The sequence below is a fragment of the Podarcis raffonei genome, chromosome 11 (genome assembly GCF_027172205.1).
Source record: "Podarcis raffonei isolate rPodRaf1 chromosome 11, rPodRaf1.pri, whole genome shotgun sequence".
NCBI lineage: Eukaryota > Metazoa > Chordata > Lepidosauria > Squamata > Lacertidae > Podarcis > Podarcis raffonei.
The window spans coordinates 23,449,451-23,466,158 of record NC_070612.1 but is presented as its reverse complement, the minus strand read 5'-3'; the positions used below and the strand labels follow the sequence as shown (position 1 = coordinate 23,466,158).

At 40.4% G+C, this 16,708-nt stretch overlaps 2 protein-coding genes across 6 annotated transcripts in view; one reads left to right on the top strand and one right to left on the bottom strand.

The window, feature by feature from the left end:
• MIER3 (MIER family member 3) overlaps positions 1–6,322 on the top strand; it is a 19,539-nt gene extending 13,217 nt beyond the window's left edge. For all 3 annotated transcript variants that reach the window (XM_053408571.1, XM_053408570.1, XM_053408572.1), the window contains exons 10-13: positions 172–263; positions 2,036–2,163; positions 2,329–2,474; positions 2,577–6,322. In XM_053408571.1, coding sequence (XP_053264546.1) covers positions 172–263; positions 2,036–2,163; positions 2,329–2,474; positions 2,577–3,034 — 824 coding nt within the window. In that variant the 3' untranslated portion in view covers positions 3,035–6,322. The remainder of the gene's footprint in view (positions 1–171; positions 264–2,035; positions 2,164–2,328; positions 2,475–2,576) is intronic.
• Positions 5,829–16,708, bottom strand: SETD9 (SET domain containing 9). 3 transcript variants are annotated; one of them, XM_053408575.1, is made up of 7 exons: positions 16,622–16,708; positions 13,241–13,605; positions 10,457–10,580; positions 8,906–9,021; positions 8,286–8,391; positions 7,952–8,079; positions 5,829–6,899 (listed from the first exon to the last, which is right to left on the bottom strand). In XM_053408575.1, the coding sequence occupies exons 1-6, from the start codon at positions 16,705–16,707 to the stop codon at positions 7,992–7,994; spliced, it is 885 nt and encodes a 294-aa protein (XP_053264550.1). In that variant the 5' UTR covers position 16,708; the 3' UTR covers positions 5,829–6,899; positions 7,952–7,991. The 3 variants fall into 3 exon arrangements, with proteins under 3 accessions (XP_053264550.1, XP_053264551.1, XP_053264552.1); XM_053408576.1 differs by lacking the exon at positions 5,829–6,899 and adding an exon at positions 6,945–7,133; XM_053408577.1 differs by lacking the exons at positions 5,829–6,899; positions 8,286–8,391 and having other exon boundaries at positions 7,986–8,079.

The window sequence follows — 16,708 nt, the reverse complement described above, 5'->3', positions numbered from 1 at the left end:
ATATGTAGTTCTGCACCTATGGTCTTCTTACTGCTAGGTGTGAGCTTTCCACTTGTGGATTGCTACTACCGGGTGGGTGAAGTTTTCTTTGCTGTCCAAGTGCTGGAGGGTGGAATGGCTATTAATTTGAACAGACCATCGATCTTACTTGTCCTTTCTTTCCTTCTTAAGAGATGACAGCCTGGACAGAAGAAGAATGTAGAAACTTTGAACATGCACTTCTGATTTATGGGAAAGATTTTCATCTCATACAAAAAAATAAGGTATGTTGATATACAAATAAATGAAACAAATGGTGCTTGTGTTTTTAAAATCGGAGATGTATAGACAGCATATTGTTACTGACTGGCCATTGGCATGTTAAATGTATTACAAACGTTGTAAATCTGTTCATTTAGTAAGTGAGTCAGCCTCTATGTATGAAGCAGTCTGTAGTGGAATGTCATTACTGTGAATGTTTATACTTTTTAAAAAAGCAAACAAACTTGATTCTGTATTCATTTACTCTGCTGCTTATACAAGAACTAAATTATTGTTTTAGGCGAAAGGAGAAAAAATAATCTAGTTTACTACAGCTGTTCTGCATCACTAGTAACTACTTCTGCTTTTGTTCTGAAATCAGAAAGCTGATATTTGCTGATGACCAAGTTAGATGCATTTGACAAAGTGGGCTCTGGCTCATAAATGCTTATTCCACAACAAATTTGTTAATGCACAATAAATAAAAACTTTTTGTTGATATTTTATCGGGACTCATGGATGATATAACATTATAAAAGCAGCAAGTAAAATATGAGACATGATGAGATAATTTTCTAACCCTCAGGTGGATTGTGGCCCTTCTTTACCACAGAAGCATTGTTGGGTTTGATGGACTTAGCAATTTATTAGCTAGCTAAGAGCCATTTCCTGGGTTTCCTGATTTGCTAGATTCTGTGGCTTGGTCATGGCTAGATTTTCAAAATTGTGTATAATCTTTTTCTCTATGCAGTTGATCCCTCCTTTCCTCTCCAGGGTTGCTGGCCCATTACTGTTAACGGAGGGACAAATTCATTCATATGCTTATCCCAGCAGCTGGTTGGAAGATGTCTCAGTGGTGCACAAAGTCAACTTAGTGCCACTACCCTTTTTTCCCCCTGATATCATCTGCCAATCTGGAAACAGGAGAAAGCAGGCCACATGGAGCAATAAGACAGCCTCTTCATCCAAATGGGAAGGAGGCTTGTCTACCAAGCTCAGAGTTGTGTTTACAGACATGTTCCTTTTTCTAAATCTATTCCTGCCATTTCTCCATCCCAAGACCCAGGAGAGGATGGTTTTCAGAAAGTGTGTCATAACTTTTTCCTTTATCTATGATTCCAGGTGCTTTCAGTGGTTTTTAATAAGAAACCTTTGTGACAGGGAAGGGGAACCTGTGGTTCTCCATATGTTGGTGAACTGTAACTCCCATCATTCCTGGCAATTGACTATCCTATCAGAGGGTGATGGGAGTTAAAGTTCAACAATATCTGGAGGGCCACAAGTGACATCCTTCTCTGAAGAAGGCATGGCCGGAAAACTACATATGACTTGATTTTTTTGACTAGAAAAGCTCTTGTGGAACTAGAGCAGAATCTGGATGATTCAGACCTCTAGTTGCAGGGGCGTACTTTCTTGTTTTTGTAGCAATGAACCAGCCTATGAATTCTGCCCCCAGTCAAGATGAGCCAGAATTTGGCATCCTTATCCTCCCTGTTCCCTCTCAGCATGCTAATGGCCAACCACAAGTTTTTTGTATTATGTAGTAAGTATCTTCTTACTACATCCTACAAGCAAGTCTCTCCAATTTAAGAATCCTTAGAATATTGTTGGCTTTCACAATGTGAATTTGGGCACGATTCTATGATTCAACACTATGAGTCCCTCAGGATTATATTAATTTATTGGGAGAGTCAGATCCTTCTTTGCCAGCTCTTTCAGAAGGAAGTCGGCATTTCCATGTACAGATTTATTATGGATATCAATATCAAGACTTGAATGTGCCAATTCTTTTTAGGTGAGAACAAGAACAGTTGCTGAATGTGTAGCATTTTACTACATGTGGAAGAAATCTGAACGATACGATTACTTTGCACAGCAAACTAGATTTGGAAAAAAGAGATACAACCACCATCCTGGAGTCACGTAAGTTCAAAGTCCTTGAAAGGCTTTATTTTTGTGTTTTGTGATTTTCTCCTCTAGAACATTACGTCCATGTTATAATATTGCATTGATGCTGTTCTGGAGATGCATATCCTCTGATTATAGTCAGTTAAATTACTTGCCTTAAGATGATCATTGTCGTTCCAGGGACTATATGGACCGGTTGGTGGATGAAGCAGAAGCTCTTGGTGGAGCTGTACATTCTTCAGCCATAACGTCAAACAGCAGATCGGAGCCCACGCCTGACCAACAGCTAAGCATTCTGAGCTCTATCACTGCCAATGATTTGACAGGTAAATTAAAGGGTGCACAGATGATGTCTTGGAATAGCTTGTTGCTGCTGTATGTCAGGATAATGGTGACATTTTGGCTAATATTGCTTTTCTTTCTTCTAGCACTGACCAACAGTGTAGCCACAGTCTGCCACTCTACAGATGTGAACTGCTTAGATGATGCCTTCCCACCTCTGGACAGCTTGCCTCGGACAGCAGTTAATCATGTGCCTGTTGTAACAGAAGATTTGCTTAACTTGCCTAGTAATGGTGAAAGTGATTGTTTTAATTTATTTGAGACTGGATTTTATCACTCCGAGTTAAACCCAATGAACATGTGCAACGAGGAGTCTGAAAGGCCTGCCAAGAGACTAAAAATGGGAATTGCAGTCCCAGAATCGTATATGAATGATGTTTCTGTGAATAACTTGGGTGTTGATTTTGAGAATCACACGCATCACATTACCAGTGCCAAAATGGCAGTCTCAGTGGCTGACTTTAGCAGTCTATCTGCAAACGAGACAAATGGCTTTATTAGTGCTCATGCATTACACCAGCACACTGCCCTCCACTCAGAATGAATTTTATCAGCAAGCTGAAGAGCCAGTGGACACTGTTGGTGGTTTATGGTAAACTTGATGGGAATGATCAGGTTTGCTTAGTCTTTCACTGGAAGTTTGAACTATGTGACATCAGTGATGTCTTTATGTACAGAACTATATCTTGATTTATCAAGAGTATTTTCACTTTTTTCCAATCCATAAATGTGGAAACTTCATACGACGTTTAGCAGAGTTTGGGGACTAAGAGAACTCTGTGGTGCAGCTTTAAGCTCTGCTTCCTCTTCCTTTTTTAAACCTGTAAACAGAGACTGATGTCTCAAAACCAGCACAGAAATTCTGAACTGATTGGAGTGGCTTTTTTAGTCTAAGTTGCTTCTGCCGTAATGGATGCAGTGGAAAAGCGATTGTTTACAGGTACCAGTCCTGATCCCTGTTCAATGTAGCATTAAAATTAATGAAAAGCAGGGAAAGGTTTAATTTAAACTGCACAAACATACGATATTTTTAAGCGGAACCTTCTCTCATACTAAACCAGAGCACTTCAGTTTACAGAACAACAGGTTCATCTTGATGGATACTAGCACAAAGGACTGTAGGAGCACTGTCTAAAAAACGTGTTTGGATGCTCTTACCAAATTATAGGCCATGGCTACCTTACACAGAAACAATTACACAGATTTCTGTATGTAAACCTATTGGCTGAAATAATACAGTATACTGTTGGGGTGGGGTGGGGAAGTTGTCCACACTTCTGAGGAGTGTAATGTGAAAACATCAAATGTTATGTAACTTTTCTTAAGGCCACTGAGAGGTGAGGGTACAGCTTAGGATTTTCCACTAATGGTTTACATCTTAGGACTTGCCTTAAGTTCAGAGCACTGCAGTTCAATGTGTTAAACTTATGAGGGACTCTAGATTCATAGATGATACACAACTTTGAAGCATCTTCAAGCATGGATGTATTTTTTTTTTCTTGGATTGCATTTCATGTTCTGGAGAGGAATCTTTGTTATAGCTGTTTTATGTTTATTGCTTAACCTTTCATTCTAGCTTTGCCTGTCATTTATAATATTAATCAAAAGGTGTTAGTTATGTGTCCCGAATGACACAAAAATGTTGAATTTTCCAACAATACAATTGACATGCAGTAAAACATGTCTATTTTTGCACTGGCCACTATGTATATTTAATTTCCTTTTTAAAATATTGCAATTTTTTTTAAAGAAAAGAGTAAACTTTTCAGTGTTGGTAGTAATGATTTCATGGTTGCACTGCATAAATAGAGAAAGCAGATGCCTTAGTTAATACTTCAAAGGGAGGGTATTTATTCTACATACTGTGAACTGCATTGACATCCTGAGTTTGAGATGCAGCAAAGTGCTGTGTGTTCTTCATGGCATTGTAACAAAGATGGCTTCAAAGAGTTAATATAGCACACGTAACATTTTAGCAAATTAATTTAGCACAGTGGACAAAAGTTGCTGTTGGTGATCTGTTCTGAAATATACATCTAAAAGCTGTCATTCTAATAAGTACACAGTCAATAATGGGGTAGCCTTGGCCCTGTGTTGTATTCTGACGCTTTTAGCCAAATTGTCGGCTTCTTGTTGCTGTGATTTGTGCTGAACTCTGTATCTTTGTTTATTTTTGTTTTTGAATCGACTCATCACAGATAATTTTGTAAAGTAACTGGCCATATTCTTTTTGTGTTATACATTCAAGTTTATGGGTTTACAGTGGCTGGTCTGTATAAAAATCATTACACCATGTCTGAATGCTTATACCAGTTGCACTTAAATGACAACACCCATTCTCATTAGCTGATGCAGTACTACGTTCAGTTTATCTATGCATTGCTGGGGTCTTAATGAAGACCGAGAGTCTAGTTTCTCGTCTAAAGTTTTGATTGTCAGCAAGTTGAATGGACACTTTAGTTATTTAATAAAGACTTTTGACCAAAATTCTGAAATGGTATGAAAGAACAATGAATTCCGGCTAGTTTTAATAGATTTTAATTGCTGATCTAATTTAGCCTGTTGGCTAGCTAGCTGGTAATGTTTACTTTTAATTCCTTGTTAAAATGAGGCAATAATTTGCAAGATTATGTAAATATGTACATTCTGCATATCTTTTTAGATATCTATTTCAATATTTTCTGACTACTTCTGTGTATAGTAACATTTTGTGCATGCTTGATGTGACATTCATAAATTTGTACCACTATGACTTTATTCATGTAAAATAGCTATTTATTGAATTTTTCTTTTAAAAGCTGGACTTAACCTGTTTTTCTCTGTGTTAAACATTTTAAATGGAGAACTTGTTACCGTTTATTAAAAGAATTGCGTTTGAGGGAGAGCATGAAGATGGCAGAATTGCAACCATATGAAGAAATCTACATTGCCTTGATTCAGTGTGGGTAAAGCACAATTCTTCTAACAAACTGTGATGACTTCATTGTTCATTGCTGAATATATTATCTCTCCTCTCCTTTTTCATAAAAACAAACCAAAAATCCATCATGGGCAATTGCAGTTTGGTAGATGTATCACTTAACTACAGGGATTCTGAAAAGGATAGCTGATTCACATAGAAGTGTAACTGGTGCTGTGATTAGAGCAATACTTTTACTTTTGTTAAGTCATTTCATTTTCTCATCGTTAGCTTTTTAAATGCTTATTTTTCCCCTCTTGTTATGGTCAAACCGCTGACTTTACTTGAAGGCTGTACAATACTGTCTGAAGTATACTAAATTGTGTACGATTGGGTTGATATGTGCAGTTTCCTTATAAAACCAAGTCAAAACCATATGTTAATTTCAGATCCAGTAGTGTATTAGAAATACAGTTTAATTTTAACCAAAGTCTTTAGTGGGTATTTCAAGTTTGAATGTAAACTAGTGGATAAACTGACCAATAGAAGACTGTTTGCCCAGTGTTAAAAGCACATTGTCTATAAATGAGAAACTGAATTTACATAGTATCATGGTTATGATTTTTCCATGTGAACGGGAAAACTTCTCAGTAGTTTTTTTTTTTTTTGCTAACAGTTAAGGTCTGCAGTCCTTCCTGAAGCAACCAGTAATTCCAGTCATTCCTAGATTCAGGTTGGAATCCCCTGTGCATAGCAAAATAAATTAGTGACAATCGCAACCAGTTTTAGTATTGGATGCCCAAGAGGAAGTTGCTATTGTTGCATTGGTTTTAATATTTGTACATAAACACTGATTTTTTTGAACATTATTTTGTATTTGTTGTACTTTAATACCTGGTGTACAGTTCCAGAAATAAATGTCTGGAAACCCTTTTTCTTTTGTGACAGTTTTCATGCCTCTGCAACATTTGTCACTTTAGTATATTTGAACACACAGGGTTATTTTAAAAGGAGTTTTCAGAGGTTCAGATTCTAATCCATAAAGAACCAGATTTATATTTTCAGACAAGACTACATTCTGATTGCACAGAAAGGTTTCTCTCCCACTAATTCTAAAATTTGGGGCCATCCAATGAATCTGAATGTTGGAAGATTCAGGATGGATAGAATAAAGTGCACAGCACCTAGTTACACCTTGGAATTAGTTTTTGTAAAATGCAGCAATGGCTCCCAACATGACTGGCTTTTAAAAAATCATACCAGTTCATGGAGGAGAAGGCCATCAATGTCTATGTTCCATTAGAGGCCGTATGCATCTGTATAAAAGTTTTTGGGAATCCCAAGTGTGGAAAGTACAAAGTATGGTGCCAGTCCACTTGGAAATTCTCTAGTGCAGGCCCTGCTCAACTGCATAACACTTGTTCATGTCAACTAGTACTTATGCAGGAACGTCTTCCCATGTCTGTGTGGATCCAGAGTTGCAGGGAGTGCGATTCCGCCAAATGGATGTCTCTGTAGGTAGAAGCAAAATAGTTGATCAGCAGTGACACGGTGCTGAGAGGGCAGGTTCAAAGAGGCTTATTGTAACAACTTCTCAGTGGATTGGTGACTTCAGGGAGGTACTTGTGAAATCCACTTTCAGGAAGTGGTTTGAATCCACAGGGGTTATTGAAAGTGGAATGTTCTTGTTCTCCAGACACCCTTTTGAAACCACACTCCCAGCGCCAATCAGCTGACTGCCCATCTTCAAAGGAAGGTTGTAATTGCCGGCCTGTACATTGATCCCCTTCGAACCCTGATAACTCAGTCACCTGAAATCACTATAATATCAGGTGGCTAACAGTAGGTCAGGGGTCAACAACCTTTTTCAGCCGTGGGCTGGTCCACTGTCCCTCAGACCATATGGTGGGCCGGACTATATTTGGGGGAGTGGGGGGGGGAATGAACGAATTCCTATGCCCCACAAATAACCCAGAGATGCATTTTAAATAAAAGCACACATTCTACTCATGTAAAAACACCAGGCAAGCCCCACAAATAACCCAGAGATGCATTTTAAATAAAAGCACACATTCTACTCATGTAAAAACACCAGGCAGGCCCCACAAATAACTCAGAGATGCATTTTAAATAAAAGGACACATTCTACTCATGTAAAAACAGGCTGATTCCCGGATTGTCCGTGGGCCGGATTTAGAAGGCAATTGGGCCACATCTGGCCCCCGGGCTTTAGGCTGCCTACCCCTGAGGTAGGTGGTGCCCCACAGTGGGGTGGGGTAATTAAAAATCCGGCCTACGGGTCAGATCCAGTTCCCCACCACTGATTTAAAGCAATCAAATTTACAAAGTATACTCTGTTTATTGATATAAAGGAACAGGAGCAAATCCTAAGATACAATAGTAAGAAAATATGTAGGCTGAAGAACACTGATGGTTGCAGGCACTGTTTTAACACTGCATAAACCACTAATTTTGCACTAATTTTTCTTTTCTTAAAAGGCTCAGCCAAAAGGATGCACCAAACCCCTCACTGCCACCAAGTATGCATTCAGTAAAAAATACCTCAGGAGTCCAAAACTGGTTAATCTGTGGCTCCTCAGGCTCAGTTGACGATTGTGTAATAGTTTGAGAAAAGCTCTTCTCCTGGTCCAATGTCTTGGAGAGCAATCAGAACGACACATCTCAGGGGCCTGCAGATTGCATAGTGGAGGAACTTCAGATACTGTACTATTATGCACATGCACTTATACATGCATAACACACACATTTTTCTTTCTTTAGGTTCCAATAAGTGAAGGTTTAAATATGTAACCTATTTGACAATAATGAGCTAGTCAAATTATCAAACTTAATCCAATCTATGAGACTGTAACAAGTATTTGATTAAACTTCTCACCTCCATATCTCATGACAGTAGTTTATGTTTGGAAGATACTGTTTAAATTCTATAGGAAAATTTTCAGGTACATCAAATTCCTGATAGCATACATTGGCTGCTTTATCTGGTGGAAAAATAAGAGGAAAAATATCGAAAAAGATGAGATGCACTAATATTGGTGCAACTCTCAGTTGATGTATCTTTTGGATTTATTTACATAAGTCATCACTCGCAATATTATGCAGTGTATCTGAAGAAGTGTGCATGCACATGAAAGCTCATACCAAGAACTAACTTAGTTGGTCTTTAAGGTGCTACTGGAAAGAAAAAATATTTGTTTATAACAGAAATCCTGTTCAGATGCTCTAAAACCATTTATGTGGAGCATCCTCATTGATGTAGTCATGTGAATGAAGTAAATCTGACCTTACAATAAATATTATATGGAGATGTACCACTTCCCTCTATTTAAAAGATGGGTCCAAGCATTCACCCAAACTGCAGATTAGAAGCAACACTGGTAGCTTGGTAGCAGTGAGCCGGAAGTTAATCTCCCATAAAGTATCCTTGGAGAACTCAACATGATGGTCTTTAAGGTGCCTGAATCTAGTCTAGGAAAAAGTCTGTTTCCTACTTACCAGGTGAGCAATTGTTAACATATTGGCCCACTGCCAGTGGATTCTGCAGACCAGTTGTAAGCCAAAATACATCACTCATTTTCAAAGGACCAATCTGATCTCTCTTGCTGCATGACCTGCAAAAAACTTACAGCGTTAACTAAAAACCCCATTTTGACAGCTTCTTGAGCAATCGTATCTTTTCAAAGCAAACACGTGTACATACACACCCCACAAATTAAATTCATTTGCTAAGACTATGCTACTCATTACCCACATCCTATTCAGCGCCCGTAAGTAGCAAATACAACTTGATCCTCTACAGAACTTGAGACATAGCAAATCAAACGCTGCCCATTCAGCTGAATACACAGCACATACGTTTCACTTCAGATTAAGGAATGGTTGTCGAGCATCTGCCAGACTTTCATACATAGCTGATGGGCCGCATTTAACTTGGTGAGTCTTGCACGTCCGAGCTATGTGCCTTCATTTTTGGTAACGAAGTAGGTTTTCGCTCAAGTCTAAGGAAGGGCTGTGATGGCAAGGATGTTACTTTGCAGCAGATATTTGCAGGTGCAAAGAATACCCGCCAGACATTTAATATTTAAATCATACTCTTAACAACAAAGAACTTGTGCTTATCCAGACAACCATTCCATCTGGTTGCAGCAGAGACTGAAATGGGGCAGCAAGGCCCACTCTTATCAGCTCTGCTGAGAAACCAGCATCATTTGACTCCTTTTCTCCCTGGACTGCAATAAGATGTAAATTAAGAGTTTATATCTGATTTTGCTTGTTTTCCTCCTCCCTCCTTACCCCCTTTTCCTTTTGTGTCTTGTCTTTTAAACTGCAAGATTGAGGGCAGGACTATCTTGTTTGTTATTGATCTTTTTCAAACCACTCTAGGAGCCTTTCCAGGGTAAACATGCTATAAATAAATATATAGTACTGTGTGAATTTCTGGCACAAGCATCATACCTATATTAACCTGTGTAAATCTGTGGAATCCTTTCCAAAGCACAAAACTTACGATAGAAGAGACCAGCACATCAACAATCAACACATTATATTGTTAGTGAGTATACAGAGAAGGAAGTGGTTCTCACATCTGCAAGCACTGGATACAAATCAACATCAGCCATAAAAAGCAGTGCACAACCCACTACTTTGCCATTAGTTTGTTGTAGTTCAAATTTGTGCAGACATGGAACAGTGGAATATTCTACAGTAAAAGTAGTACAGGTTTTGTCAAATATGGTTTTATGGACCCATCTTATTGGCAGATGTTCTCCCACCTTCAAGGTTAACTTCTTTCAAATGTTAACAAAAGTCACAGGGAAATAAGACAACCACTTGTACATTCCCAATATCAAAGCTGTGCAACTGCAAAAAAAGGTTATGTTCTACGGCCAGAAAATAAACTCACCCCCAAATATGTGGCTAACATTTTATTCCATATAAAAACCTGAAACAGACGACTTCCAAGTTCTTTGGTTTTACTTAAAAACACTTTTAGAAAAGTACAAAGGGTGGAACCTTGGGGCTCACATTTTTCTATAAAAGACCTACCTGTATATAACTTTTGATATTCCCTTGTCATTCCCATCAATAAGCACCCCATCTATACATCTAAATATAAATGGATTGCCAATGGACTGGAAAAATATGGGCTCATACTTTTCATAGACTGTGCCTGTGTGAGACAAAAGTGGCTATTTTAGATTCCAGGTAATCACAATCAACAAGATGGGCAGCCTCAAGCAACGCACAGAGTGGATATAACCATTTTCTCACATACAAAAGACTGCAAATCACAAAACTCCTTCAGCCTGATGTAAAGATCAAGCTTTCTGGGAAAAGACAACAGTGGGTGGGTGTAGAATTAGTACCATTTTAAAAAAGATGACAAAACTTCAGTATCCAGGATGGCAAAATATTGCTTTCTTCCCCCACATGAACCAAATATACTTTTCTCTGCATCTGCTGGCCTGGGTTTAGATATCTGCAAGAAAGACCCTTCCTGTGGTCCCAAAAACAGGAGTGGTCCATTGTGGCAGTTGACATTGGCTAGGACTCTATGTGTGAGGGATTTCTCCTGCGGAGCTTCTTACCTCTGGATGCATGGATCTCTCTTTTCTCGTAAGTTTAAAACACCCCCCCCCCCCATTTCATTCTTTCAGGCATTTTGGAAAGGAATTTACTGGTATAGTGGAATATTAATGGGGTTTTTTAATCTCCTTATGCTGTGGGTTAGGGTTTTGTGTTTGATTTATTTTGAACCTTCCTGGGATCCAGCAGGATGAAGGGTGGTCTAAAACCATAGGAAATAAATTTATGGTTAAATAGCAATTTGAAACCAGATTCATACAGTCCAAGTTTAAAAGTAACTACTACATTGCTCTTTCTTACAGCTGAAGGAGCGTCTCCACCCCCATCGTTCAGCCCGGACACTGAGGTTCAGCTCTGAGGGCCTTCTGGCGGTTCCCTCACTGTGAGAAGTGAGGTTACAGGGAACCAGGCAGAGGGCCTTCTCAGTAGTAGCACCTGCCCTGTGGAACACCCTCCCATCAGATGTCAAGGAAATAAACAACTATCTGACTTTTAGAAGACACCAGAAGGCAGCCCTGTTTAGAGAAGTTTTTAATAACTGATGTTTTAATGTACTTTTAATCGTTGTTGGAAGCTGCCCAGAGTAGCTGGGGAAACCCAGACAGATGGACGGGGTGTAAATAATAAATTATTATTATTATTATTATTATTATTATTATTATTATTACTACTACTACTACTACATTGGCACCTTGGGTTAAGTACTTAATTCGTTCCGGAGGTCCATTCTTAACCTGAAACTGTTCTTAACCTGAAGCACCACTTTAGCTAATGGAGCCTCCTGCTGCTGCCGCGCCGCCAGAGCACGATTTCTGTTCTCATCCTGAAGCAAAGTTCTTAACCCGAGGTACTATTTCTGGGTTAGCGGAGTCTGTAACCTGAAGCGTATGTAACCTGAAGCATATGTAACCCAAGGTACCACTGTATTATTATTACTATAAATACTAATTTTAGGGCATGATATCTGGGGGCAAATGAGTCTTTTCTGAAAGGCCTCTTGAGCTTTAAAAGGGTTCAGAAGAGCAGAACAAAAAGTGTAACTTTTTCTAGCATGGAGGTGCTTGAATGTCCCTTGCTGAATGTCATCCTGGCATGCAGCTATAAATGACAGAGTGGCCCATAGCTGTCAACGTTTCCCTTTTCTAAAGGGAAATTCCCTTACAGTGGTACTTCAGGTTAAGTACTTAATTCGTTCCGGAGGTCCGTACTTAACCTGAAACTGTTCTTAACCTGAAGCACTACTTTAGCTAATGGGGCCTCCTGCTGCCGCCGTGCCGCCGGAGCACGATTTCTGTTCTCATCCTGAAGCAAAGTTCTTAACCTGAAGCACTATTTCTGGGTTAGCGGAGTCTGTAACCTGAAGCGTATGTAACCTGAAGCGTATGTAACCCGAGGTACCACTGTATTCCAAATAGGATTCCTCACCAGCATGCCTTGTCATAAATAAGGTGACAACTTTGCACAGACTGAAACGAAACGGATTTGTAAAAATGTTACATGGAAGAAGAAGAAAAAATACGAGGCACTACACTTCTGTAAAACAAGAAAATCCTTAATAAAAAATATTAATAAAAAAAAATAAACTGTAGAAACAGGCACTAGGGGGCATTAAAGAGGAACAGGGCTCCTGTACCTTTGACAGTTGTGTAGAAGAGGGAATTTCAACTGTCCTCTTTTCCCTCTGGCCAACCCAACAGTTCTGAATAAAAGTTTCAAAGCTTTCTGGCTCGGGTTTGCCAGATTGCCTCATGGTTTCAATAGTTTCTTCTCAATCACAGAACATAGAAATCCACTTCTAAGGATTCATAGTGATCAGCCACAGCTCAGTGACAGAATGCATGCCGCATGCAAAAGCTCCTAGATTCAATCCGTGAGAGCCCTCTGCTGAGACCTTGGGGAGTTGCAGTCAGTCAGTGGCTGCAATGCCATGTAATGCTCAGCCATAAGTATGGTCTGTTAAACCATTATGCGAAGAAAGCTGGCTTCAGTTGTGGTTTGTCTGAGCTAACACTAAGCCAGCCACTCCACGTTTTGCTTCCTCAATGAAGGAAAGGAGGCACGAACTAGGAGTATTTGGCCAGCATGCAGCTTGTGCAGGATGTTTTAACAAACAATACTTTTATGGTTCAGCGCGACATGGAAACACAGTCAATTATGATAACACTGATTAAGACGGGCTAATGATCTGACTCAGCAAAAATGACATCATATGTTTATGTATTTGTAAATACATTCTTTCCGTACCAGGATACATAGATACAACTGCTCCTTTGGGAACAAAACCTTTCGTTACAAAGACTCCTGTTCCAGCAGAAATAAGTGAGCTGTGCCTTCGAGTAATGCTGAATCCTAAAGTGTGAAGGAGAACGTCTTCTGGACTGAAGATGATTTGATTCTGACGGCTATCATCAATTGTTTGGTTTGCCTCAGGCTGAGCTTTCTGCAGGTCCAGGTATTTAGATTTAACGTTCGGAAGAAAGCTAAGAAGAAATGTTTGTCTCCTCAAGTCGTTTACAAATAAAGCTGTGAAAGTTTTCAGGAGTGTCTGAAGTACATCTTCATCAGAAACCGTTTTGTCTTTAGAGCCTTCTGGTACAAACCGCAGAGTTCTGCAACAGTCCAATAAACAACAGAACTGAGACATTTTGGAATGCTGTAAATGAGAGTTTGGAAACTGTAGCAAACACTACTTGCTTGCTTTTCAAACTGTTTCAAACTACTTACAGTTTTGTTAAAAACCATGGCCAGCTTTTATATTTAAAAGCCGTGCATATTTTTGATTAAATGTGCTAAACATGAAGATTTCTCTATATTTCTAGATTGGCTGTACATACACTGATTTCTGTGTGTCCCAAGAGGCTAATTGGCTGGCATGGCTCACTGTTCCTGGTTGCCTTGGAAGTAGTTTAAGGAAGTAGCAGTAGAGAATCAGTCCTACTGACTGCACAATTGAAATGGGAAAGGAAAGGAAGCGCTAACTGTCTAGCTAATTCTTATGTATAAGACTCTACTGAGGAATGGACAAGGGAGATGATAAAGTGCAGGTGTTTTTCCACACTACATGAAACTGATTCTTTTAATGAGAAGAATCTGTAGGTTCTTTTTCTTTTAAGCAAAAGGTGAAATCTCTCCTAAATTAAGACAACCGAAATAACAGAATAATAAATGTTCCTTGCATGAATACAAGGCTGTGATTCATTAGAAGAGCTGCACTGAGATCATTAAACCACAAGTATTCAGCTTGCGATTTTATTAGTTCCACCAGAGAGCCAAGAATCAATTTAATCCTTTATTCATTCCATGCATCTGCTTATTATTACAGAAATTAGAGAGGGGGAAAAGACCAATTACACCTAATCCACACTGTACCCAAAGAAAAATAGCTCCCTATATGATATATTCACAAATATTTCACTTCTAGTTTTAATTGCTTATTTCCCTTGAGAAACTAGTTCATAGCCTCTTTAAATGGGGTGTCTTCGTCCATCATATATATGGGGTCTTGAGGGGCACAACAAAATTCCTATTGGGTAAATTGTCGGGGGGGGGGGGGGTTGAAGAAAGTTTAAATGAGAACATTTAGCTCTGGTGGTGGAGAGAGAGAAATACATTGAAAAATGACGTTTTATACAAAAAACAGTTAATCCAGCTATTTAATTATCAGCCCATCACATTATATTATTTAAAATGTAGTAAAGCTGTTGTTTCAACTGCTCACAAGGCATGACTGAAACCTTCCGTCTGCAAATATCAGCAGAATTTTTTGCTAGGTTTTGGCTCCCTGTTTCTTCTTCTGCATTATACAGCATTGCAGAATGAAATTACCGTATTTTTCCGTGTATAAGACTAGGTTCCCCCCCTTAAAAATAGTGTCCAAAATTTGGGGGTGTCTTATACAGAACCCCCCCCCCATTTTCTTAAATCGGAGTCCCCCAAAATAGGGGCATCTTATACATGGGGGTGTCTTATAGACAGAAAAATACGCTATGTCACAGAAATGCTCATTTTAAGGTTGCCAAATGACCAGAAATTCCGCCTGGTCTGCTGTCCAGCCCTTAACTTCTGCAGACATTCACAAGTGAAGCTTTTCTTGGTTCAGAGAGAATAATCATAATCATTATAATCATTGCTTCACTAACATCTGCAGATCAAACTGCAGCACATAAGGCAGCAAAGGTGCTGAAAGCAACATATGCAAGATTACCCACAGAACGCAAGAGACCTCAGCACTACCCAATCCAGACAGCGGACAGCATGGAACTTCTATGCCAAACTCTTGCTTCTATAACTGCTGCTAAACAAACGTGGTTCTAGTGGCTTTCAAGGTGGTGGCCATGATAATATGCTTCAACTGGGCTGATTTACCAAGGGACAGTCTCTTTTATCCCATAGTAAATGTCTCTGGCAAGAGACAGAGCCTAGGACTTGCCGATCAGAAGGTTGGCGGTTCGAATCCCCACGACAGGGTGAGCTCCTGTTGCTCGGTCCCTGCTCCTGGCCACCTAGCAGTTCGAAAGCACGTCAAAGTGCAAGTAGATAAATAGGTATCGCTCCAGCGGGAAGGTAAATGGCATTTCCGTGTGCTGCTCTGGTTCTCCAGAAGCGGCTTAGTCATGCTGGCCACATGACCCGGAAGCTGTACGCCGGCTCCCTCGGCCAATAAAGAGAGATGAGCGCCGCAACCCCAGAGTCGGTCACGACTAGACCTAATGGTCAGGGGTCCCTTTACCTTTAAAGGTCTCTGGTAAAGCAGTTACTACATATAGCCTTTGGAGGACGCCTTTAAAAAAATTATGTGTACATATGTCCAATGAAGTTCATTTTTGAACTATTCTGTAGAAGTCAAACCTCTGAACAGTCAGGACGCATCTTAACCCTAGCACACATGCACATGTAAAAAATGTCAACACACTGCTTCACTTGCACCAACACCACACCACCCAACAGGAAATGCTGTGGAAGGTGTTTGCAGGCATCCTTGGGCAGCCCCCACCGCTGATGCCTGCACTCATGCCTCATGGGAATCGATTCACTATGGAAAGTATGACTTATTATTACTTCTACTACTAGTAGTAGTACTCCAAGCAACATTAGGTGCCTAGGTCAAGCCACCATTATAATTGAACCACAAATCCTCCAAACCTAGTCCCATCCTGGGAAATTTAGACACCCGTTTGACCAAGCTGCCTAGCGCCTGTGCAAACCCCAGAAGAACAATCCCACATAGCCTAAAGGAGCTGCTTGCGGGTCAATGGGGCAGCTCAGAGGATGGGCCAGGATTTCCGCAGGCATGCCAGCAGCAGACCCCACAGTGGCCATTGCCGCCAGGGATCCACGTTGCTTTGGCCATTGCCCCGGCTGCGGAAGAACCCTGCACGCGCGCCCTCGCATCCTCACGTGCAAGAGTTCGCCCAGAGTTCGCCCACGCGAACGCCGCCCTTGTACTCCACGTGAAAAGGCTGGTTTCCCGGCAACACCGCCGAACTTCTGGCTTTACTTTTACTTTTTTGCCACAAGTGGCAGAGAGACCTCTCGGTCGCCTCCTACTCCCGCTCTGCCCTGAATGGAGACCCGGCGGGACGGAGGGCGAGAGAAGAAGAGCCCCGCCGCCGCCGCCGCCTTCACCTGCGCTTGTGGCCGAGGTTGAGCGCGATCCAGGGCACGAAGCGGTACTTGTAGGCCTCCCAGCGCCTCCGCAGAGCCCTCAGCATG